We start from the raw sequence: 24,258 nt of genomic DNA, 5'->3' as shown, positions 1-24,258 counted from the left end.
CTACATAGCACATGCTGAGGTCCATGAGGGGTTTCTGCAGGATGCTGGTGAGGCAGACAGGTTCTCTCTGGCTGTCCTCTCCCCCTCACTGTGTTAGCTCCCAGTCTGACTCATCCAAGATGCTCACCAAGTCCATGGCGGGGCTGGTTCCCAGCTACACCCTGCCACCCCTGTTTCTTATCCTGAGAGTGCTTCTTGGTATGAAAGTGCAGGAAAATCATGACTTCACATGGGCACAGCCCTTCCTCATGACCATATTCTGCCCCTTATTTCTTGGCCAGCCCATAGTCCTGCCCTACCATGCATATCCTCAACCCATGGTATCTCTAAGATTGGGGAGAACATGGCTCAGTGCATTTTTATCAAAGTGTGAATGTTTGCCATACAGTACTTAACATTCAGGCCTGCTATGATTCCTCTGACATTATGCGCAAACTGAAGCCAAAAAAGACGATACTGTCAACACATAATCAGAAAATAGAAGGTATCATAGTTTGCCGACAGTTGACTGCAAATCAAAGAAACAGACTGCACGGTACTTAGCTAACACCTGCCTTTGCAATATGGGAAAATTCCTGATTTGCACTCTCCTTAATAGAGCAGTCTGGTAGTCAGTTCAGTTTGATGTTAGCAGCTACTATGAGAGACCAGCTGTACACCCAGACACCTTATACAAATATTATGGGGTGTCAGTGTTGGGAAGTGGCTTGCCAGCTGATGTTTCTCGGTGCATCTAGAATGAAAAGGGCATGAAGAGCTCTTCCAAGGGCAGTCAGCCAGAACTCTTTCCTTGTCCAAATGTTTTTTGGGTACCCCCATTTCCTCTAGGAGTTATCTGTGACAAGTCTGGGTTTCAGGGTAGCATCGTGGTACTAGTGCTAGAGGCTGTGCTGTCAGATACTTATCAGTATGCACTAAATCATGTTCTCTTTAAAGATATGTATTTCAAGAGAGATGGGGACAGGAACACCTGAAGCAGGAAAAGCTGTGAGGCATAAGGAAGGGGGTTTACTTTCATTGCACTACCTCTTTGCAAGGTATTTTTAACATCTGCACCTCCTCCAGGCTCGTTTTGCATCAGCTGCAGATGCTCTGATACAGTTAAAAAAAAAAGAAGATAAAAAAAAAAAAAGCTATGATCTGAATTACACTGTTTTGTCCTCAGTTCCTGGCTGTGATGCTCATTAGCCTGGATGGGATTTAAGTGTGAAGAGGGAGAGGGCAACAAACTCTAGTGCCTACCAGGGACAGTAGGAGAGGACTGGAGCTCCTCTGTTGCCCAGTGCTGTCGTGCTCACTGGCTGTACCTGGCTGGGGGCTGTGTCTTGGCATCCCTGCTGTGCCTGGCAGGGGGATCTCAGCAGCAAAGGACTTCAGTAAGCCTGATTGCCTGAGACATGTCCACCCAGAAACCCCTGAGGAGGGGGGTTGGGCTGTAGGTGTCCTAGCATGGGGGGCGGGGGGGGGGCTGGACTGAGGCAGCCGGGGCTCAGTTTTGATCTAGGAGCATGAGATGACTTTTTGGAGCAGTTTGGTGAGCGAGTGGGAGGAGGGTTACAAATATGAGGGAAGAATCATGATGGATTTATCACAGCCTGAAATAAATCAACCTCTGGGAGGAATGATTTTGTAATGATTTGCTTTTAGATACTCTGACACATCCAAATAACCCCAAACCTTCTGCAAACATTGTAATGAATTCAATCTCCAACATCCTGTGAGAAGGATAGAAATAGCACTATTTACATGGTTAAAGGAGCCAAGGATGCTTCTCTCAGTATTGCATTTTACACCTCTGGGACTGGCATTCCCTCTTGTTTTCCTGGCTATGGAGCCTCATGGTGGGGTGAAATACAGCAGCAGTGAACAGCTAGAGAGCTTTTCTGAACTCAGCTAGCTGAGATCCTGCAGCCCCAGTGTGTTACACTACATGCCATGGCTGCAGCAGCTCCTGGCACAGCCTGTGGCAGGTGGGCCCACGGCCAAGGGGAGCCTGCATGGGCCAGGGCAGTGAGGCCAGGAACACGTGGGGGAAGAAGCAGGGATCTGAGCCCTGTCTCAGCTCATGTCAGTGGTGGCTGCGGGCATGGCTATTCCCTCTATGGGGACACTGCCACAAAGCAGCCTGGCTCTGTCCCTGAGGGGAAAGTGGTCAAGTGATTTAATATTCAGCACTCTCAAACGCAGTAACGAATTTGATAGCCAAAATGATCTGCTAACCTAGCCAGCTGAGAGGACGTTTGAAGGACAATCCACGCCCATAGACAGGCAGTGTGATATTTTCTTGTCATCAGCCTCCTGCCTATTCCTTTCCACTCCAGGGCAGTTAATCATAAATGAGATGTTTGTTCAATGCTGTTTTCATGCATGCTCTGCCCTGTCTCCATTTCCAAGAGACCATGAAGTTGGTGGGTTACATCCCACCCTGGCTTCGGCAGCATTTGCAAGAGGGCTGGCTCTTTCAGGGATACCTGGATTGAACCACACATTTTGGTTGCTGAAGGCTTGGGCAGGCCAATAGTTTTCTGAAGGGAAGCCGAGCATCCCAAAGTGCATCTTCTCTTACTCACAAATGTATCTTAAATCCAGAGTGCTTAGGACAGTGCGGAGCTTGTATTAGCTCAGCCATCGAATGCACCCTGAGCGCCTCTGTGCTCCACTGCGAGGGCTGCTCAGCTGGGGGTTGCAAGTCAAGGGCTGGGAGAGATGGCTGCGTTTCAGTTACAGACTTCTATGGGATAGTGTAATTCTCTTTGGGCCTGACCCAGAGTTGGCTTGAGTCACTAAGAGTGTATCTGTTATCTTCAAGGAGATTTGGAGCAGCCCTCTGCTTGCTGCTGGTTTGGCTTCTGCCGTGCTCACTTGCTTTCTGTAAAGCTCTTGCAGGGGCTGGGAGCATGTGCTCTCAAGCAAGCGGTTAGCAACACGTCAGCTGTATACAGGGAGAAATTTCTCTGACGCAGCAGTGGAGAGAACATACACTGTCTCTTGCAGATTTACTCTTTGTAAAACACCTCTAGCTCTCCATAGATATCTGCAGATAATCTCCTGCCAAGTGAACCCAGAGATATTTATAGTGCAGTTTCAGCAATGACATAATGTAAAGTTAGCAAACAAATGAACTTTGAAATAAAAGGAGAGCAAAAATACGGTCAAGAGTGCATTTATTTTAGAGTCAATAGAAAAAAGGTTAAATAATAATAGGGAATGTTTCAAGGGTGGGTCAGGTTAAAAAGCAAAGAAAGCAAAGCATTTTCTTAGTGCTGTAAGACTGTTTTGTGTGCACTGACTTTGAATTACAAAGACAAATGATAAAAACTTTGCTTCCCACTGAGATAAAGTGCTGTGGTGCTGAGTACCATACAAATGCCTGCAGAAAGCTAAGATAAATGCTCCTTCAAAAGGGATTGAAACTGCTCTGAATTCAAGCATTTAAAAAATTCTATATTCCATTCACAAAGTTGTGTAAAATTAAGCAATTTTAGCTATGGGTGTGACTTTTCCCTTGCTTTCTGTCTTTTTTTTTCCTCTGTCTCTTTCCTCTGTTCTGTGGTGCCGGCTGGCTGGAGGTTATTTGAAGCTCTGCTAGCACAGCAAGGTGTTGGACTGATGCTGAAACATGCACTCTGCTTTGCCTGGGGTGGGAGTGTGGAGGTTTTTGTCTGGTCATGTCACATTTTAATTAGAGCGCCTCACACTTCTGCTGCTCTTTATTGTTTGTCAGGGAGCTTGGGCCGCAGCACGGGGCTCTTCCTCCCCGTCCATATTCCTCCTGGGGTCAGGCCCTGCTCTTCCTCAGAGGCAATCCCCACGCTTTCCCCCTTTCTTTCGTTTCTAAAGCCTGTGTGGGGGAATGCACCTGACCAGCAGCTTTGACAAACATGTAGGAGTCTCCTTGCTGGGGCGGCCATGTTTGCTCTCCCTAGTTTCAGGCAGGCCTCCCGCACGAATCCTGCTTGAGGAGGTAGGGGAGACCATTGCGCAGCCAGGCCCTGCTTACTGACAGCAGGCCAGGAGATGGGAGTTCCCCAGGCAGTCGGATCCCACTGCCTTATCTTGGTTTACCAAACCAGGAGATTTGTAAAGGGTTGTTCGTGGCTTACACTGAACCTGCAAGCCCTGGTGGGTAACAGCACATGGAGAAGTGGTGGAAGTGCTCATGCTTTTGGGTGCTATCAAGTACAAGGGCTAGCAGGATCAGGACCTCATCTGCAAAATTTATCAGCCACTGAGCTGGTGGTGGTAAAGGCAGTCTTTGGGAACCATTGGGAACCATTGGGATCCATTTCCTTGTTTATAGTCCTTTCAGAGAGGCCGGACACTGGAAAGGCCCTTTGTCCTGAGGGCACCAAGGCAGTGTGGAAGGATGCATACTGCAGTAAAACAACTGTCAACAAAACTTCAATCCTTGTCACAAATCCTGTGGCAGCAGCAATCAGACAGAAGAGGCTGGACAAGAAGAAAGTTTTTAATCTGTCATGACAGGAAACAAAGCTGTGTCTTGTCAAAAATTTCTGCTCCCTTTTTTCTGCCTGCCTGTCACACGTCAGCAATCCTCACAATGACTTTCTTGTACAAATGCAGCTTTACAGAAATGAGCTCAGAGAATGAATTGTAACAACCTGGTTTATAAAGGAAGGAAAGGCTTAGGCAGGCACTGTAACTTAAATTGCATTTGGTATGACAAGTGCTGAGCCACAGGATGTTTATATTTGACTCCTATTTTTTACATTGAAGCAAGTTGCTGTTTTTCCTGTTGCTTTGATGGTGTGGCACAGTGATGCCTGGGTACTCACAGGGACTGGGAGGGGAGTCCCATGGGAGACTGGAGCCCACGGGACACACTGCCCTCCCTGACGCTCCTCTCAGCCAGGAGCATGACACAAGCCTGATGATGGGAGTTATTCTCCTATGAAAGCTGGTGAGCAGCAATTCCCATCACATAGGCAGGAAGACTGCTCTGTCAGTGCAAATGCACGTGATAACCTGTTTTCCAAGAGAAGGCTCACCCCAGCACCCTGCAGAGGTTGCTCCACAGCTGTTTGTGAGCAGGGACCCAAGGGCCAGCAAAATGGAAACTCATCCTGAATGGCTTCTGCCTAAAATACATCAACTACAGAGCACTCTGGTCAAAATTGCTCTTAGTCAAGCTACTAATGACATGGCATTCATGAGGGTAGGACACATGCCCAGTTTCAAAGACCTTTTACCCTAAGGCACCCATTTGCTAAGGGTTCTATCCTGGAAATAGCTAAGGACTTTAATGGGAAACTCTGTAGGACTGTGCAAGTTCAGGATTTGAAGCTGTCAAGACACACAAGATAAAACACGATTTTAAATACATGTTTCAGCTCAGCTATGACGTTAAGACAGCAGTCCTGTAAAACTGCCAGCAAAATCATTGGCAATCCCAATCCAATTATGTTAAGCATGGTAACTTCTTTGTAGTTGGTTTATCTCAGTGCATGCTTGGAACAAGGAGGGTTTTTATTCTTTAAAAAATATAACCCTGATGTTTGATTTCATTTAAATGAATTCTTATTGCTGGGTAAGGAGAAATGTAGGGTGTGTTTGCAGGTGGATGTGTCTTTGTTTGTAAGGACTCATAAGAACTTAGGCAATTATTTTTAAAATGTTGCTGACTCTGCCTATGCAGACGCTTGCTTCTCCACAATAAAGAGATTGCAGAGGACAGGACGAGCTCCCATACTGAAGAATTTTTCATTTGACTACCAAGTCCTCTTGCCTTTCCTGACTTCCCTATAGCACAGTGTATATTCAGTCAGTGATTGTCATAGTAACCCTTTCTTGGGTGGTCTCATCTCTTTCTGGGAGATAAATTTTTCATTGAAAAAATAGTAAATGGGCAGATTTCAAAATGTGTGGAGGGGAATTAGTCACCCAAATTCCACTGGCATTCAGCAAGTCTCTGTCTCACCTCTTTGGTTATGGAAATGCCTTCTCAGGATAGGTTGGGGGGGGGGGGGGTTGGTTTGGGAGGAGGGTGAGTGCATTGGAGTTGGGGGTTTTTCTTGATAAAGTCTTTTCAAATACTTATTCTAATATACATGTTAAGTCTAATGAGAACAACTAGTATGTCATTTAATCAGAGACTTCCATGTCTTCTGGAATTCTAGGCAGAGCTGGAATTCTAGGGCAGACTTTGAGCAGGAGACACTTATACTTCCCTTTTCCTTGCCCCATGTATGAGTTTTATCTCCTTCACTTTTCCTTCCCTCACAATCAGCAGTGAGAAAATTTGTACCTGCATTCACACCAACCACTGTACTAATGCAGGGTAACTCAAATTAGGGGGTAAACATGTAAAGCCTGATGCAGATCCAGGTTACTAGGGAGCTGGAATATTTCTATGCTGAGGTTGTCTGGAGTGAAATCCTTCCTTTTCCAGACCTGGCCATTCAACTACATTTTCTTTCATTTTAGGGGAGCACCTGCAAATCTGCCCACAAGGCTATACCTGCAGCACCAGCGAGATGGAGGAGAACTTTGCAAACAAAAGCCGAAGTGAATTTGAAGCCATGATGAAAGAGGCCGGTCGCTCTGTGCGGACGACCCTAACAGTGCAGCACAAAAGCTTTGACAGTAAGTAAAACCTGCTCGGTTCCCCCCTGCTCAGGATCCAGTCACTACTTAACTTTCCAAGCACTGTTCCATCCAGGGATTCATGCTTGACTTGCCTTCTTCTGCATCTTGCTCAATAATTTGCATGAAATGTTGACCTTCAATAAGAATTGTACCTCTGGCAGTGTTTTTGCAAGACCAAGTCATTTTGAGAACTTCATTTCAGTGAAGCCATTGAAGGATGCTGGTAGGCACTCATACCAACAAATTGCGTACCTTGGCACCGACACAGCTTTTACGAGCATGGCGTAATCAAGTCTTCCACAGCAGCGTAACATTTGAGGTAGTGATGTAAAACTTGGCACTATGCCTTGAGCTGTAAGTTGAACAATATGGTAAAGGTGAGTGGATAACCCTCACTAGGTGGGGAGGGTTTAAGGAGGCATGGATTTTTCTTGTCCTTTCCACATAGATTGCAAATGAAAAGGTGGCTAGTTCACATTCGATGCTTATACCTTTCAGTTTCATACAAATATCAGAAAATGTACAGCAGTGAGGGTTTTAGAGGCTGTGGCACATAAGATGTCATAGAGAAAAATACTCTCCAAAGTACAAGTATCCCTCCTAACGTGCTAAGCAAAGGCTAAGGATGGCTCTCTTACTTTTATTGTTCCCTGAAGAATCCATTTTGCAGTGCACAGTAAGCCTCAAGGTCTGAAGGCCACTGGAAATAAATGGTTGATTGGCAAAATTGAGGTGACCTATGACTCAGAAACTGTATCCATTATCAGATTTTGAAGAAGGTCAGACATTTAGAATCACAGTCCTCCTAACTTTATCAACAGTCATCACATGGAGTTATCGTGAAAAGAATAGGAGTTAGGGAAAGAAGCTGTAATAGCCAGAAAGGTGGAACTGGAAATTTCAAGCAGTAAATAATAGATCTAAAGAAATAAGCCTGACCTTCAGGGAGCTGATAACCAAGATTAAGTGCTTTTGCATTAAATAGAAAGAAAAAGCAGTGCATCTCTGCAAAATGCATTGTAACTGTGTGGCCAAGGTTGACCACAGCAAAGGCATTCCTTTAAAAGCTCAGAACTAATTGATTTTCACCTGCCTTAAAAAGCAATAACCAGGATTTTCAAAAGAGCCTTAAAATGCTGGTTGCTCAGACTAATGTCTGAATGGGACCTGACGTAGCTGCCACTGAGAGTGATCACTGACCTCTGAAATCCAGCCCTTTGCAAGGGTTAATGCAGAACATCCACCAGCCTTGGCACCTTCTCCCTCCACTGCCTGTTGCAGCATTGGCTGGTATATCTGCTCTTTATTTTTTCCACAGACACTCAAAAGAACATAGTCCTATATCTGTCATGTAAGAGAGTGCAAAAATTGATGGAAGCTTTGAGGATTATATTGATGAGCAGAAATTGCCTAGTGAAGAAATGGTTTAGTATGAGTGTGATGTTTTGGGGGATTAATAATAGTAACAGCCATCAGAATAATAGTAAGCAAAACCAAGCATATGAAAGGGGGATGCTTGTGTTGAGATGCCAGTTAGAGCTGTAAGGGCTTTCCTTTTTTTTTTTTTTTTTTATTTTCTCCTTTGTTCCCCAGCATTTTACAAAGAGATCTTTATTTCTGTGATGCATACCTGAGTTTCTTTTAAGCATCAAATAAAGTAAGTGTTCAATAAGCCAAGTATTACTTAAGACCATAATGCACAGATCATTGGTGTTTTGCAGTGGGAATAACCTCACTTGAGCCCACAAGGCCAAGAAGATGTCTCCTGCTCCCATTATACCTTTTTGGTTTGCTTAACTACCCTTGCAATCAATATAGAGTTTATAATTTACGCAAGACATGATTTTAAAAAAATAATCACATTATGTCCGAGTTTCAGGTATGACTTTACCTACAAGCAGTATTATTATTTTTTCTTTAGCTACTGCATAGATGGTTTAAAATTGAGGGAGTTCTGGTGATGGGGCAATGGAATCACCTCAGCTCCTGAAACATTGCCATAGAAACCACCCTATCTTCCAGTTAATGTTATTAGTCTCACAGTTAACAAGACTTGTTGCAGGTAGTGGTGTTTCAAGCTGTTCAATAAAAGAGTTTTTTAATGTCAGATTGATGAGTTCTAGTCTTTCTGGCACTGGCTGCCTGGTTTTGCTGGATTTCCTTAGCAGCAGCTTAGAGTGCAGGTTTTGGTGTTGCAGAGGTATGGATGCACAGCTTGTCTTCATATTAGTGATTTTGTTTGGCCTTAGGAGGACGTAGTGGAGGAGGCTCCACTGGATGGGGATGTCTAACACTTTCTCATAGTATTTGCAGCCTGGAGATCAGATTATTCATATATTCTCTGCTAGCAGGTGTGGTATATTGAACTTTAGGCCCGGAGCTGTCTTTTTTAGATTCATCACGGTAAATCTTGCTTCTGTAATCTCACCACTGATCATGGCAATAGTCTCTACTTGTAAATTGCCCTGAAGCTCCAGCTAGAAAATAGCAAGGCTACAGCAATCTGCCTCTGAAGTAATATTCTCCATGCTAGTGTTCAACATTTTGCTTCAGAGAATAATTCATCCTTGCAGGTTGTGCTCTGTAAAGCCCTAAATTGTCAGAGTGCCTCTACTCTGAGCTATGGCTTTGTCCCGTTGCAAGGAATTATAATCTGTTTTTTCAGTCTCACTGGCTCATGGCTGTCATCTGAAATACAGGTGACATATGATAGGTATAGCCATATATTTAAAAGTGATATATGTGGAACAGGATCCTATGGTTTGAGTGCTCTCTCTGCATAGCAGAGGATACATGCCTTCTGGGATGCCCTTCCTCCAGGATCTGCCAGGGCTAAATTTGAAGTTTAACAGCCTACAGTATTGCTTAGCTGCTTACTAGTGCATTTGTTGTTTTGCTTTAGCTTATTGTAGTTAGCAGGATTTGGGGGCATCAGATTCAAGCTAGACATGTGGTCATTGGCTTGGTGTTAACCTTTTAGCTGAAAAGGTAGAATTTTGCTCTACAACTGATTGGTTTTAATTTAAAAAAGAAAAAAAAAGCACACTGATTGGGATGGGAGAAATGGGATCATACGCTTTTGATAAGTCAGTGTTAGGGAGGACTTTGGGGTCAGGGTAGCAGTATTTCATTAGCAGGTTTATATGCACAAATTCTTTGTTAATTCTGATGTCCCAGGGCTTTTGGTCAGGCGGGGGGGGGGGGGGGGGGGCATGTAGTTACCTGGGTGCACAGCCTGTGGCAGGGACCTACTGAAGGCTGCTAGGTTGGTTTTGGTTAGAGTTTATTTGCCTGGAAAATTGTACATACCCCATATTTTAAGAGAAAAACGAATAATGAAAATGAAAACAACATAGGAGTCTTGGAGGCAGCTGGGACAGTCTCTGTTGAGACTGGTACTAAATATTGTTTTAAAGATGCTACCGACAATTATACATGCCTCAGATTTTAATTGCAGAATGTGCTTGTTTTCAGACTGTTATTATCTCAGTGGATGGGAAATTTTTGGTATCTGTTGTTATAAAATGAAATACTTTGACAAGGAACTTTGTTCAAGCAGATTGTTTCAAGAAACTGATGAGAGTTGCCTGTTGCCCCTTCTGCTGGCTGCAGAATGGGAGTTAGCCAGTGAAATCCTTTGGTTCTTGAGTTGTGCTGAGAGCAAGTTATAAACATTGGGCAGGTTGGGGGGGATTCCTTGGGAAAATGAGCTTTTTTATTTGCATATCACACAACTGTATGTCAGTGTTGCACAAAGTCCTGGGACTTTCAAACTCCTGTCCTTCCCAGTGAAGCTTGTGTCTCCATACTCTATTACAGGGATGAGCCTAGAAAAACCTCTGGACCATGCAGGAAAGGCCAGAGGAGTGATTTGTGATGCCTGGTCAGAGCAGTCGCATTCAGAGCCAGTGCAGCCTGGGAAGGCTGCACGGGCTGGGGTTGTATGGCTGGCAGAGGACACGGAAAGAGGGAGCAAGAGCAAGTGGTGCTTAGAGTGACAGTGAGGGGCTACAAGCAGCAAGGAACAAGGCTGTTTTTCTAGTCTTGATGAAAGCTCCCTTGTTGAGAGTCTAATCCTTGTCCGTCTCTCTCTTTTCTCCCTTTTTCCCCACTTAAATCACTTTTTAATAATACTGCAATGCTGTGCCAATCTTTCCTTCCCAGTCATTTTGGTACACTTAGCAAGCGCTCCCTGTGTGTCTGCTGACCTTTAGCTGTGAGCCAGGAAATCTGTCCTTTCAGAATTGTTTCATGTTTTCAGGAAATATCAACAATCCAAACTGAAAATCTTGGCTTTTATTCCACACTGCACAGTCTAAAAATGATTTGTAGCTCTCATAAATTCTGGGATTTTTAAGCTGTGGCAATCAAATGCAGATTAAAAATTATGTATTTCATAAGTGGCTGCTCATTGGAAAGCTGATGTCATGTAAAAGCTTTCATAATGTCCACTGTTGGTAGCTGGAAATTGAGTATGTTGAAACACAGACTATACAGATAATCTGAGAGTTAGTTTTAGACAGTTACATATTTCTTATGAAGATGAATCATTGTTTTAAATGTTACAAGGTGGGGAATGTCCTAGAAGATGTTACACACTCACTGATGGTTTAGATTTTAGAGATTTCTAAAGATCCCTTCTTTAAAATTCAACCAAATGTGTCTTTGTCAGAGGAACTGACTTAACCCACAGTACCTAATGTTTCAGTCCCTAAAAGGAGTCTTTGGGGAGAGAGGCATATATACATACATTTATTTACATATACTGTGGATGCTTAAGGAAGCTGTTCAGGAGGCTGTGGAGTAAGCCCAGCAGGCAGAGCTCTGTCCTACCCCACTGACTTTAAACCTGGACTACAAAATCCAAACCTGCATCTGAATTTTGCAGGTGTTTTCTCCGTTGATGATAACATGAACCAAACCCTGCCAGCTGGAAAATTTAAGGTATCCCAATTTGGTGGCACACACACCAAAAGATGTGTTCTGAGAGATGTGGGACTACTCCATGCAGAAAATGATTGACACAAGACTAAAGCAATGATTGTCTGGGCCACAGGGACTGCAGTGCCTGTGTCCCCAAACTCATTGCCCAAACACAACTGCTCTGCACTTCCAGCGTCCTGCTGCCACTGCTCTCGGCTGTGGGTGTTTCATGGAGGTATCACGTGGTTTGAGTTTGGTGAGGTGCTGCCTAAAAGATACTGTGTTTATGTAGAAACAGGAAAGAAATCTTCCAGGGGCTGGTTATACCTCAAAATATGGAAATGCTGCTGTGTTTTGAAATAAATTCCTTTGTTTCAAAGGTTGTGGAAAGGAGCACTTCTGGAGTCAGCGGTGTCCCTGTGGCAGTCCCAGCCTGTGCTCAGTGAGCTGGCTACCTCCCGCCACCCTAGCATCGGCACTGGCTGCTCCCTAGGGCCAAGCGTTTGAGTTTGGACTTTAAATGTATTGCTTTTGATCCAGAAGCCCCTAATTAGCCAGGAACACTCTTTTTTGTGGTAAGTCCCCACGCTGGGGCTCTGCCCCTGAAAATGTGGTGTGTGGCCTCAGCTGGTGGCCTTGGCCGTGGGCTCAGCTCTGCGGAAGAGCGCTGACCTCCAGGGCATCCAGGGCAGATGGGAGGTGGCAGCGGGTCCCAGTGCCTGCAGGGCAGCAGGCTTAGCCGTCCCTCCAGGTGGATGGTGGGGACATCGGGATGACTTCCACAGCTCACCTGATGTTAGCTTTTCCAAACATCAATCTTGCATTGGCCTTCCGCTGGTCTCATAACTGAACATCTAATATCAAGCAGTGCCTGTGCACAGGCATCTTTTCCAATCTGAAAATTATAAACAGGCCTAAAATACTTCAGCCCCCAAACAAAAAGCTAGTAGAGCGAGGGAAACTGAGGAAGAGTGGGGAATTAAGGGGAGGAAGGTGTTTGAGATAAGCAGGAAGCTTAAAAATCCTTTTTCCTAGTGACATGACAAAGAAACATGAGGAAAAGAAACCTGGGAGTGAATCACTTTTGCTAAATAAATGTTCATCACCTGCACCTTATTTCTCTGACAGGTCAGGGGTACCCTGTTTGGCAAAATTGTGCTACTCAAAGCAATGTTAATTGTTTTGTGACCCCTCTTGCATGATGCTTGGGCAGCATTATTCAGAAGAAGCCCAGTTGTCCCCCAGCTTTGCCTCTGGGGCACGTTATCAAAAGTACTTACAAGATGGGCTATCAAAGATGATTCCTTTGGCTCCTCTGGACTTCCTGCCCTTAGGGTTGGTTTTGGGATGAGATAGAAAGAGAGAGAATGTCCTTTAACCTGGAAATAAAAAAGCATGGTCCCAGGTGGATCCAGGACAAAGAAACAAGTAAGGGGGTTCCCTTGGAGGCCTCCTTAGGAGGAAGCAGCAAGCACCCATGCTTGCCTCCTTCCTTCTTTCCACCAAGGAACAACCTTAAGAAAACCCCAGCAGGAGGCAGGACTGATGCTAGTCTGGCTGTCACTCCCCCACAATCATGCTCCGCAGAAAGAAGATGCTTTCATGTGTGGTGCTGAGCATCTCGTTTGGTATTTATGGTTTCCTGGAATGGATGTGGCGTCTACTGAGGCGCATTCCTGGGCTCGGCAAGATTAATCCTGACAGGTAGCTGCCTCGGGAAAGCAAACGCTTAGACTCACCTGTAACAGCTCCAGCACCTGGAGTTTTCTCTACCCTTACAGCCACTTCTTTTCACATTTAATCTGTAAGGCTCTGTTGTGTGCTGCAGGGTATATTGCAATGTACGTGCAGCACTTTGCTTAATAGATGGTATAGGCACAATATTCTCTTTTACAGAAAGAAAAGAGAACAAAATAAGGCAGTGGCAGTGGCTGGGATGAGAGCACTGCACTGGGGTGCCTCCTGCAAGGGCTTGCACACCCCAAGAGGTGAGCTGCTTCATCCCTGCAGAAGTCAGATTAGGTAGAAAAGGTAGATCAGGCATCTCAGTGTCAGCACCTGTCACCATGTTTTGTCACACACTCAAAAAAAGCTGCTTCTGAGTGCTCAGAGAACAGTGAAATGTGCATCTGCTTGGGGACATAAAAGAAAGCACCTGCTCCTCTGAGGTACTGGATGACACAGGCATATTTTGCAAGAAATTAGTGATGTCCAGATAGTAATTTCAGAAGAAAATGTTGGCAGAGTTTATTTTAAAGTTCAGGAATCAATGCACGAATCTCTTTGAAAACCTCTGATTTCACAGAGTAAGCAGCCAAGCAGCCAAACTTTTATTACAAGCACTGGATGTTGCCTTCAGTGACTGAAGAAGCATTACACCCAGGTGGCTGGATGGAGGTCAGAGCAGTGAAACGGGGAATGAACAGCTGAGGTTTTTCTGCATGACTCTGCAGAACAGCCTGTGTCTTGAACCAGTTTATGCTCAGCCATCTTCCAACTGGTTTACTGGTTTCCACATGAAGCAGTTTTCACCCTTCAGCTCTCTGATACTCAGTGTTTCTCGTAAAAGGAAAATACTAGGATTTCCTGGGCTGCTCTTATTGCAAAGAAATGTAGGTGCTCTGAATCCGCTCTTGAGTGGGTAATTGCCCCCCAGCTTAGCACTTGCCAGGAATCACATCTTTGTTCCTAGCTGGGTGCTGTGGTAATTTGGGAGCATCAAGGGCTCCAGTAGCAAGGTGCTATCCCTGCTTACAGATTGGCATACACAATAGGCTTGAAAATACACTACTGAAATATGTGGCATGTGCTTACATAGGAGGTTGTGTTATTTTGAGTACTTCACAATATCTGTTCTCATTTGAGATGATAGGAGTACTTTGTTCTCTCTCATCAGAAATGATTGCAGCAAACTGTTGATTCTGCTTTATTAGTTATTGGCACTGAAGTAGCACATTCATAGAGCCAAGAAGCTTCTTGTAACTGTAATGCACTGCAGAGCATCCTGCCTGGCTGAGACTCAACCTGTGGTCCAAGGACTTTGCTTAAACAAAAACAAACAAACCAACAAACTGGTTTGGGTGAGTGGACTGTGGAGGGAAGAGATAAGTGGAAAGTCATATGACAGGTTTGTGCTAGAGGTAGGAACAGAGCTCAAGTCCCTTGGCTTTGGGTAAGATGCAGGAGGACCAGAAGTCCCTCTAGTTCCTAAAATGCAGTGATCCTCTTCTGGTAAGAGAGCAAAAGACATCATGTCATTCTGTGTCTTACAGGCAACCAAGACCTTTCCATATATTCATTCTCAGCACCCTCAACATAAGAGGGAATAGGCAGTGGCTCTAAATGCCACTGGGTCATTGGTATGAGCAGTTTTATGTGTAAGGCTCCTTCCAAGGTGGAAGCAATGATCAAAATCACGAGGGAGGTCTGCAAACAACTTGTATAAATGGGTGCAAGGGTATAACAGAGTTTTTTGGCATGTGGTAACCTGTGTGGTTAGTGGAGTTGGGCTGATTTTTAGAGTGTAGCATGAGCACCAGAGGTATGAATGGGAGCTTGAAGGTGCTCTGTGCCTATGAAAACTAGGCTGAGAATTGATCTATCTACAGGGAGAGTCAAAGATAATCCCTCATTGTGGTAGAAAGAAGCTGAATGCCTTTGCTGACAACATTTCACCTTTGTATTTGCTATGGCTGCTTAAGGATGCTTCACTTCTCCCCCACTTTCCTATTCTCATTTCATTTCCTCCTTTCAGACCAACACAGCTTCTTGCATTTAAAAGCACAGTTAATATGGTGTAGTATGTGCAGAGCTTTTTCCAGTGCCTCACTTTCCTTCCAGGCTGTGTTGGGGTATTTTGATTCTATTTTTTGTATTTTCTGAAATCAGCCAGGTTAGAGGGAAAGAAAACCCTCATTTTACCCAGCAGTTTGTAGCTACTTCTGAAGAAACTGAGTAGTGTTAAGTCATTCTCATTAAACCTGCAGATTTGGCCAAGATGCCAATGAGCTGGGTTTGTTTCACTGTGAAGAGAAATAGAAAGCAGAAGACCCAGCTTCCATAGGACCAGATTCTGCAAAATATGAGTCCAGCATCAGGTGCTTTGAGTCGGTGGAGCCAAGGGTAGGATATACTACGAATTTTACTTCAGCTAGATTCCCATCTTTAGGAGAGGACATGTAAGAATGATAGTTTCATCAAGGGCCCTTAAAGATTTCTCTTAAGTAATACTCATTCTAATCAGCTGCTATCCCAGCAAGATCTGTCTTTTGCAGAACGTTGCTCTACGTTGCTCAGCAATGATTCCTGCTGACCAAGGGGGTAACTTCAGTACATATTTCACCTGAAGGCCAGCATGAAAGCAGCCCATACAAGAGCCCGGGTAGAAAAACAGTGAGGCTGCATTCATTAGTAGAGAAAAGAAATAACGATTCATTTTTTCCCTCCAAAGCACCTTTTTATCAATTACCTAGCTTTATTTTTGCACGTAATGCTCTAACTCTTGTCTCCATTTGTCGTAGCTGCACCTCCAAGAGGGATGCATACATTTCAACATTGATCACTACACCTGCTACTTAAAACAACAACCATAATCTCTTTCCCTGGTTCAACCTGCAAGAGCTGCCAAATGAGAGTCTGAAACAAAATTAAACATAATAGGAAAAATTACCATAAAGAGAGCCATGAAAATTGCTTGGATTTTCATTCTTACATGAAGAATGAGGGCTGTGATATTTTTCAAAGCAGTACAGTCAAGAGCATTAATTCATTGGAACTCAGTGGCTTAGAGATGCTGATTAAGGGAAAGGGTCAAATATATAAATATATATATGTGTATGTGCATATATAGACAGGTGTGTGTATTTCAGTTGAAATGGGGCAAGCTGCAATTTTAGGAATTGCTGTATTCTTTATAGGTATTACTGGGAATGAATATTATAGTATATTTACATGTCAATAGGTAATAAACTAATATTTTGACTTGGGAATGCCATAAATGTGAATGCTAAACTGCGGACTCCAGCTGTTCTTAAACAGAAATGAAGCTCTAAATGAAGGAGAAATCAGATACAGGAAGAGGAGTAGCTTCACTGTGAATACTGGGGTCTTCAAATTCTTGGTTTTCATTTCCAGTAGTGTTTTGCAAGTAATGCACTGCTGAGCACCCCAGTGGTGACTGTCTCTGCTTTGGAGGTTCCCAAGCTGCATGGCAATGATTAAAATAAATAAACAAAGCCAGCACCTCCAATCTCCCTCCCCAAAAGCCCGACACAGCTGCGAGCTGGGGATCAAACTGCTGGTTAATCAAGGCTTGGGGAAATAATGTTTGTTACAATTTAAGATCAGTGTCGAGTCTGGATTCAGCTTTTGACACACTGGAGATAATTGAGCAGCTTCCTACGGCCCCAGCGGTATAGCGATTCACTTGTAAAATGCAACCTCTGTTTTATTGCTGCTAAAAATGAATAAATTGGTCCTCAAGGACTAATGAATGCCAATAAAAGTATTGCGCGGCAGCATGTAGTAAACTTGTCGTGGAGGAAATGGCTGGAATTTACTTTCCTGAGAGCAGGATTTCGGCTCTCTTCTGGTGTGCCCATACATGCCTGTGGCTCTGCTCCTGCCCTCCCAGTCGTTAGGAAAAGCAAGGGCTTAGATGGAAATATCCAAGAATAATATATAGCCATAATTTTTTTCCTTTGTGCTTTATTTGTGACATCTGAGGGCAGAAGTAGAGCATCCTGTTTGTCTTGGTTCACTGTAAATCAAGGACTTGTCTTAATATTTGCTCTCCAATTTTGGCTCCCAGTTAATAACAGTAGAGAGGTAGCATTCCTCCTCCTCCCCCAACACTCACCACTTTGGCTTGCATCAAGAGTCTGGGAGAGCCACTGGTCCTCTTCCTTCACACTTTCAAGTGAATAGGAAGTCTATGCAGTTGGCTGTACCCATGACAAAACCAGCCAGTATTTTAAATGTCAGGCATGCATTTGCTGGAGCTCAGAAAAATCATGGCTATTTCAAACCTGAATTTTGTCCAGCTTGAGGAGCTCTTTGAAAGGATATAATTGTTTTTGTTTCTGCAGGATTTGGCATCCTCTGCTTTTCGTGTCTGTTGCAGTAGTTTTTAGTCAGGTTGGAGAAGCTGTGGTTGAGCTAAGCTGGGTAAGCTTTCCTCTCATCCCCTCACCATGTCAAGCTCCCTGCAGGTTGTGGTAAAGCCCAGCCTGGTAGCACGTTTGCCTTCCTGGTAGTGCCTGACCTGTCACCATCAGGTCCCTGAACTGGTGCACAGTCCAGCTTCTGTTTGACCATGTCTGCTGTATGAAACAGATAAGAAACACTAAATATTTTCATGTTTGCATAGTCCAGCATGAAAAAGCAAGAAGGAGAAAGGCTAGAACTGAGATTTCTCGTGCAGTCTTACTTTGTGCTTTCCTCTCTGGCACAAATAAACTATTGATACTCACTCTTTAATGATGTGATCCTAAACTATTTTTTTTCTCACAGGCCCCTTGCAGGGCATATGATAGATGATGTCTGCTGAATCATCATCATTCATTGGGTAACACGGTACATTATTTACTGTACAGCAGCCAAATCCTGCACTCAGTACATAATTATTAATTTCCTCATAGGCTAATTAAAGATTGTATCATAATGCACACGCATCAGGGAGCTGAATTAAGGTTTCACCAGCAACTTGATTTTTTTCCTTTCCCTAAGTATGGGGATGTTTGGCTTTGCAATTATAAGACAGACTTGACTGTAGTCTTTACAAATCTAACATAAGGCCCCACCTTCACCCTGGAGATTCTGGTTTGTGGCATCAAATGGGCAGCAGCCATTTTGGGAGCCCCATGCTCCGGCAGCTGCCTTCCCCACTTTGCCAGGCAGCTGAGTGTGTGCTGCTAGCCCAGGAGGTGCAGAAAGAGCCACAGCCCTGATTGCTGGGCCAGCCTGCCTCCCTCCCCTTGATCACCGCCTGCTCCAGCGTGCCGTGGCCGGACAGCTTCTGGGGGAAAAAAGCAAAGGCAGGTAGCTGGTCCTGTTGTAAAGCACTGACTCCTTTCCTTAATCTCAGCCTTAGAAACAGTTCACATGTTTGGCTGATCTTCTTCCCCAAAATTCATCTTAAAGCAGATCCCCAGTACGGAAGGTTTGTGTAAGATGTGTAAGGTAAGTTTGCTGTGAGGTATATAATTACAGGAGCAGAGTAGTCCAGGAGCTTTTCAGTCCGCTCAGCAGAAATTTGCATCAAGTATGATTAGTTAAGTGATATCTTTAAAGACCTCTTTATGTGATTACCCCTTTTTTTTGTTGTCTAAAAGAGAGAAAATGACATATTTAGACAGCAAAAGATTTAGAGAGGGGTGATGTTTTTATTACTTGTTTCTTCGGTGTTTGGCACAGTGTGGTTGAGATCTTCCAGTGCTATAATAACAGTTATAATAAATGTGCATTGCTAATGAAATTGTATTTTTGTACTTCCAACATCACAAGTGAACTGATACAGACTCAAACTGTTACCTGAGAAAAAAAAATACCTTATCTTTGTTGTTGCCTTTAAACCGTGATAAGCATTTCTGTTGGAAAACAAACAAGTGCTTTTTTGCATTTTTAAAGTTAATGCACAGAAAGTCTTCGGTTGATTAGCAGAGGTCCTGCGTAGGATGGCTGTTTCATTACCAAAAGTTTAAGTGAGCTATAAATATATTTTATGTCCTTGTACAAGTTCAGAGTACCATGAAATATAATTAAAAGATTCTGGGTACTGCATGCATAGGATCAACATAGGAAATAAATGTTTGACCTTTCTTACCTTTGGTCACCAGTAAGCAATTGCTCTCTATGCTTCCTGCCTACATTACTTACTGTTTTGGCTTAAATACAAGAGGAAGATGCCTACTGAGAATGCTGAATGAACATTCACAATTCAATAGTTCTTCCGTTTGGATTTTTTCTCTTCTCTAGAAGGTGCAGTGGAAAATGCCAAGCTATTAAGAAGCTAACAATTACCTTTCATTAGGCAGGCCAGCTTCAGCTATGAACGAGAGAGATTTGCAGTCTATTGTTATTTCCTTTTATTTCTGAAAACAAAACAAGAAATGCTAATCGAGACATTTTATACAGCTGAAGCACTGTATGTCTGACACAGTTCTGTTTTATTCCTAGCCAAGGAAAACACCATACATGTATCATACTGGAGTCGGATCTGCCTGTGGATTAACATCCCTGAAGATTTACTGGGAAGCTGACTCACCTAAGAGTCTTTTCTGTAAAACTGAGCCAAGTTTTGACACTGAATAAGTTGATGTAACTGGGTTAGGACATGGCCCAATGATTTTCAGGTTTGCACTGCGGAATAAAGCTGTGACAGACTATATAATTCTGAAAAAAAAAACCAGAAAATTAAATACACAGTAACAAATATAAAATTTTATCTCTCGGGGCCAAAGAAAATAGAACAAGCTGTTGTCTGCTGTGTGTAAAACAGGGAAGGAAACCATTGGTCAGTGAAGCTAATGGAAATGAGTTTACAAGATCTGACTATCTGTTATTTGAGTCTGTAGTTACTGAGCTCAGAGTGCGAGCCTGTTGGGCTCACAGCCTCCTGCTTACAATAGCTGCACGCTGCAGTTTTCTCTAAGCTCTTTGGGGCCATTTTCTTGATTTGTTCTGAGTGCTGGTGGGGCTGCCTGTGCAGCCTCACAGCTGGGACCTCTTTGGTCAGCGATGCTGAGGTCAGTAATGCTCCTGGAGGAGCTGGAAGTGTCCGTGGCAGCAGTTTGGGACACTTTTGCTGGAGGTGTTCACAGTAGAGGGTCGGATAGGCACCTGCCTCGTGTATCTTCGCAGGGAAGGGACAAGGTAGCCAGCATGAAATGTGAAATGCTTGCTGTAAACCTACACTCGCTGCCCAGATAACAGCTGCCTCAGGAGTCTGCCCAGGTGAACTGGGTGTGGAATATGAGTCACCCCGAGAACTCATCTCATCAAACTCAACTGCTGAGTGAACAGTCATAACAGAAATATAGCTGTAGCAATAAATGTCTTTATTAGACCAAGGGTAAGCATTGTGGCAAGACTTACTAAAGAAGGGATACATGTAAGGCCATTAAGTGACTGCAGTGCCTGAGGGCAGTGATCCTGGTAGCCACTGCTCTTGTTTCAGCATGGGAGCTGGTGGGGCACAGGAGTGGGGAGGAAGTGCATGCCTCATCCTGCACTGAAGGGCACTGCCAGGCATTGCTGTTGGGGCATCTTTGACTTCTCCCTGAAACAGACAGAGATTAGCACCACCAAAAAAAGGCTATTGAAACAAACTGACTGGCCTGTCCTCAAAACAACTCTTTCCCTGGTATCTCTGCTCTTCATTCCTAAACGAGTAGACATGCTGCTAGTCCCATGGCCCTTCTTATGGAGCGTAAAGCCTCCCTTCTGTTTAAATAAATATGACACGTGGCAAGGATCTGATACAGAGGCTGTTGAAATTGCTGGAGGGGCAATTGCATGGCCACTGAAGTGGACACTGTGTGGATAAGTTGAAAAATCACCTTGAGACATAGGTGCAAAGAAGCTGGAAAGGTTGAGTTTTAACAGGCTGTCCCTTTCTGGGCATCAGGGCTGAGAATTTTGCTGCTTTGCATGCTCCACCTTTGCAGATCAGAAGGATTCTCTGTGGAAGGTGACTCTGCTTTGAAGATGGGGGTAGCTTTACACCAGGAGAGTATATAAATAACCTGTAACCAGTAATACTTGCACACCCTCCATTCAGACTCTTAAGAGGCATATTCCTGAGCACACAGAAGGGAGATGTTGGCAGACAGCTGTCAGGAGGAAATAGCCTGATCAGCAGCGGTCATGTTTGGACATCTAGGGGATGGATAGGGGTATATAGGCAAAGAGAGAAAAGGGATATTTCTTGCTGACATGAATAGCACATTTAAAGGAATTAGGAGTGATACACAGAACTCTGTCAGCAGGCACAGTTTAGGTTTTGTCTTTTTCCATTAAATAAAAGTATGATTATTAATTTTCATCAAAGGGCTAAAAAGGTTGGAATCTGTGCTGTCATAAAACTTGCAGGTCTCTATTGTGCAATATATTTTAAAAGGACAGGCATTTGAGATAGCAGGCGATATCTGTGCAAACCACAATATGGATAAAATGCTTCCCTGCTAGACCCAAGTGATGGGTCACAGTGTGTTGACTGAGCACTTTCATCACGGTAATTGGACTGTTTGATATTTGTTGTGTTCTACACCAGAAGCTTCCCAAGCAACCCAGGAAGCAAGCAGCCACCAACAGCATATTTAAATCTTCCCAGGTCTCTTCTGCAGTCATAGCACTACAGTTAATCCTGCTAATTATTTCACTAGAGTTTTGTCCTCTTTGTATGTAAACCCAGACATTTATCTGTAGAGTTGCAGATTTAGGGTATTTCGTAGCAGTGTTAAACTGGAAATAGAGTACATTTGCTCCATACTTCCAGAGATTCACAATGAACTGAAACAATTTGGAACCTGAAATCGGATACTGGAAGTTCTTTTTCTTCTGATAATAGAAATTCACTGTGTCAAGCTAAGCTGATAAAATACTTCCATCTCAGAATGCTGCAAACAGGCAATTTGGGCAAGCAAGCAGTCACACTTTGATCTCCTATTAGGAATAAAATTATTTTTCAACACTGTCAAATTATCAAAACTAATATCCAAGGAACAATTTGTAATTTCTTATTTACAAGAATTGCTGATCTGATGAATGAGATCTGTGTTCATGCTCTGAGGGACTACCATCATGACCATGCTAGCATCTTAACGTCTTAGACAAAGTGAACAGTGCAAGTCCAAAAACCCAATATAATCCTTTATAGCGGGAGTTCTCATCTTCATCCCTCCTACACCCAACACACATGCAAACGTGGTGTTGTGTTTGTACGCCTAATACAAGCGCCCTGTTTTTAACATCTTAGAGTACCTCAAGTTAATATAAAAATCCACCTAACAGGCTGAAGACACTTTTCACGTATGGGCTAAATAATAAAATATTAATTTGAGTCTGGAAATAGATATTTTTTTTTTTTCTCAGCTTCCACTTTTGGGAATTTAAGTGGTCAATATCCAGACAAAATTCTGTGGCTTTGAAGTAACGAGCGTCAAAGACTGTCTGTTTTTAAGTTGTTGAAAGATGTTGAAAATGTCCAGGTAGCTAGCTTTGGATGATTTAATATTTGGCTTAATTTAAATCCTGGAAAGATTGAACTAACGCATATCTTAAGAGGTAATTGCTTTGAGGAAGTGGAAGATACTCTCTCTTCTTTATTCAAAGGCGTGTGCTGTGCCTGTGGCAGTTAGGATAGAATGGTATTTTGGGGTTACTCTGGGCTCCTTAGTGACCATGGAGGAAAAAATCACGTCTTCTTGTGGTTGCAGTAAGAAAAAATATTCCCCCCGTGCTGTCCTGATGCATATTTGGCCACTAAAGGTCATAGTTCCATTGCATCAAGAGGCCAGGGTGCTTGTAGTAACCCACCCAAGGCAAGAGGTTCAGGGTAGCTGCTTGTCTGACCACCCAAAGGTGCCTGTATAAAGCCCAGTTCTGAGATAGTGAGGTTTTTTTTCTTTATGAAAATTGTGTACTGTTACCTTGTGTCAGACCAGTCCACTGTTTGTAAGCAGAGTATGTTTAGACAAATTCCCAAGCGTGGAGGACAGGAGCTACACTGCTCCTGTTGTGCCATGTGGGCAGGTGGCTTGTGTGTTTTGTACATCTGTTGCTCAGAATTGGGTAGGGAACTGGTGGAGCCACCCAGGAAAGATGGAAATTTCCTTTATAAGCCGTCCGTGCTGGTAAGGGTTCATGTGTACAGACACTGCGCAGCCGCCCAGCCCTCACCTGAGCACGCTCTGCTTTGCAGAAGCAACTGCTCACCAGTGCTTCTGCAGGACAAAGCCAGGTGCAAAGGACAATAAAAGTCTATTTGCTGCTCTGTAGGGAAAGAAGTCAGGAGTGTTGAGCTAAATAAGAGATTTGGTGGTTATTTGTGGATTCTCATGCAGAGCCTTTTGAGAGAAAACCAAGCTGGAGTAAAGCAGAGTACACCAAAGTGCTTGTATCCAGTGTATGCCAACAGTAGAAAGTTTTTAAGGTATGTGTAGACAGAAGAGAATAAGGACATGATTTTTAACTTATCTAGTATCTTCATCTTTTAGCAACATAAGACCAAATTAAAAACGAAAAGCTGGTTCAGAAATGAGACCCCAGCCTAGGTAGCGAGACTCTTAAGAGGTGGTTCCCCACTTCATTTAAGATGTCCTTTGTGATTTTAGGGACATAGTGGAGGCTCTGAGCCAGAAAAGCCGCGGGGCAGCTAATCCCATTTATGTCAGTGGCAGGCCCCTAAATATCTCTGATGTTCTGAACCTGAGACTGTAATAGGACTTTCCCAGCTCCCACAGGTATTACAAAGATAGATAGACTAAAGAGGTGCACACATCCTTTAGTAACAATAGCCACATAAATACCTTAAATGCACTTTATTATGTATGGAAGGAGTAGGATAGAGAGAAGATAACATTATGTGTTAAAAACAGAGATTGGCTCTATTAAAGAGGAGCAGTTGAGAGATAAGCAATAGCCAGGAGAAATCCATGTTAAGAAGCATTTTTGTAGATACGTCTTTGCCTCATTTTTCTTTTCTCTCATTTCTTTTTATTCCAAAATGAA

At 43.6% G+C, this 24,258-nt stretch overlaps 1 protein-coding gene across 3 annotated transcripts in view; it reads left to right on the top strand.

The window, feature by feature from the left end:
- The window catches only part of LOC142032810 (glypican-1-like), a 190,450-nt gene that overhangs the window by 107,768 nt on the left and 58,424 nt on the right, over window positions 1–24,258 (top strand). For 2 of the 3 annotated variants that reach the window (XR_012650998.1, XM_075031942.1), the window contains exon 2: window positions 6,445–6,603. The exons of the other annotated variant lie outside the window; for it this stretch is intronic. Coding sequence is in view for 1 of the 2 variants with exons in the window: in XM_075031942.1 (XP_074888043.1) it covers window positions 6,445–6,603 (159 nt within the window). In the remaining variant the exon portion in view is untranslated. The remainder of the gene's footprint in view (window positions 1–6,444; window positions 6,604–24,258) is intronic. 3 annotated transcript variants of the gene reach the window in all.

The sequence above is a fragment of the Buteo buteo genome, chromosome 7 (assembly GCF_964188355.1).
Source record: "Buteo buteo chromosome 7, bButBut1.hap1.1, whole genome shotgun sequence".
Classification (NCBI taxonomy): Eukaryota; Metazoa; Chordata; class Aves; order Accipitriformes; family Accipitridae; genus Buteo; species Buteo buteo.
Note: the sequence above shows the minus strand (reverse complement) of the source record. Positions and strands in the feature narration are given on the sequence as shown.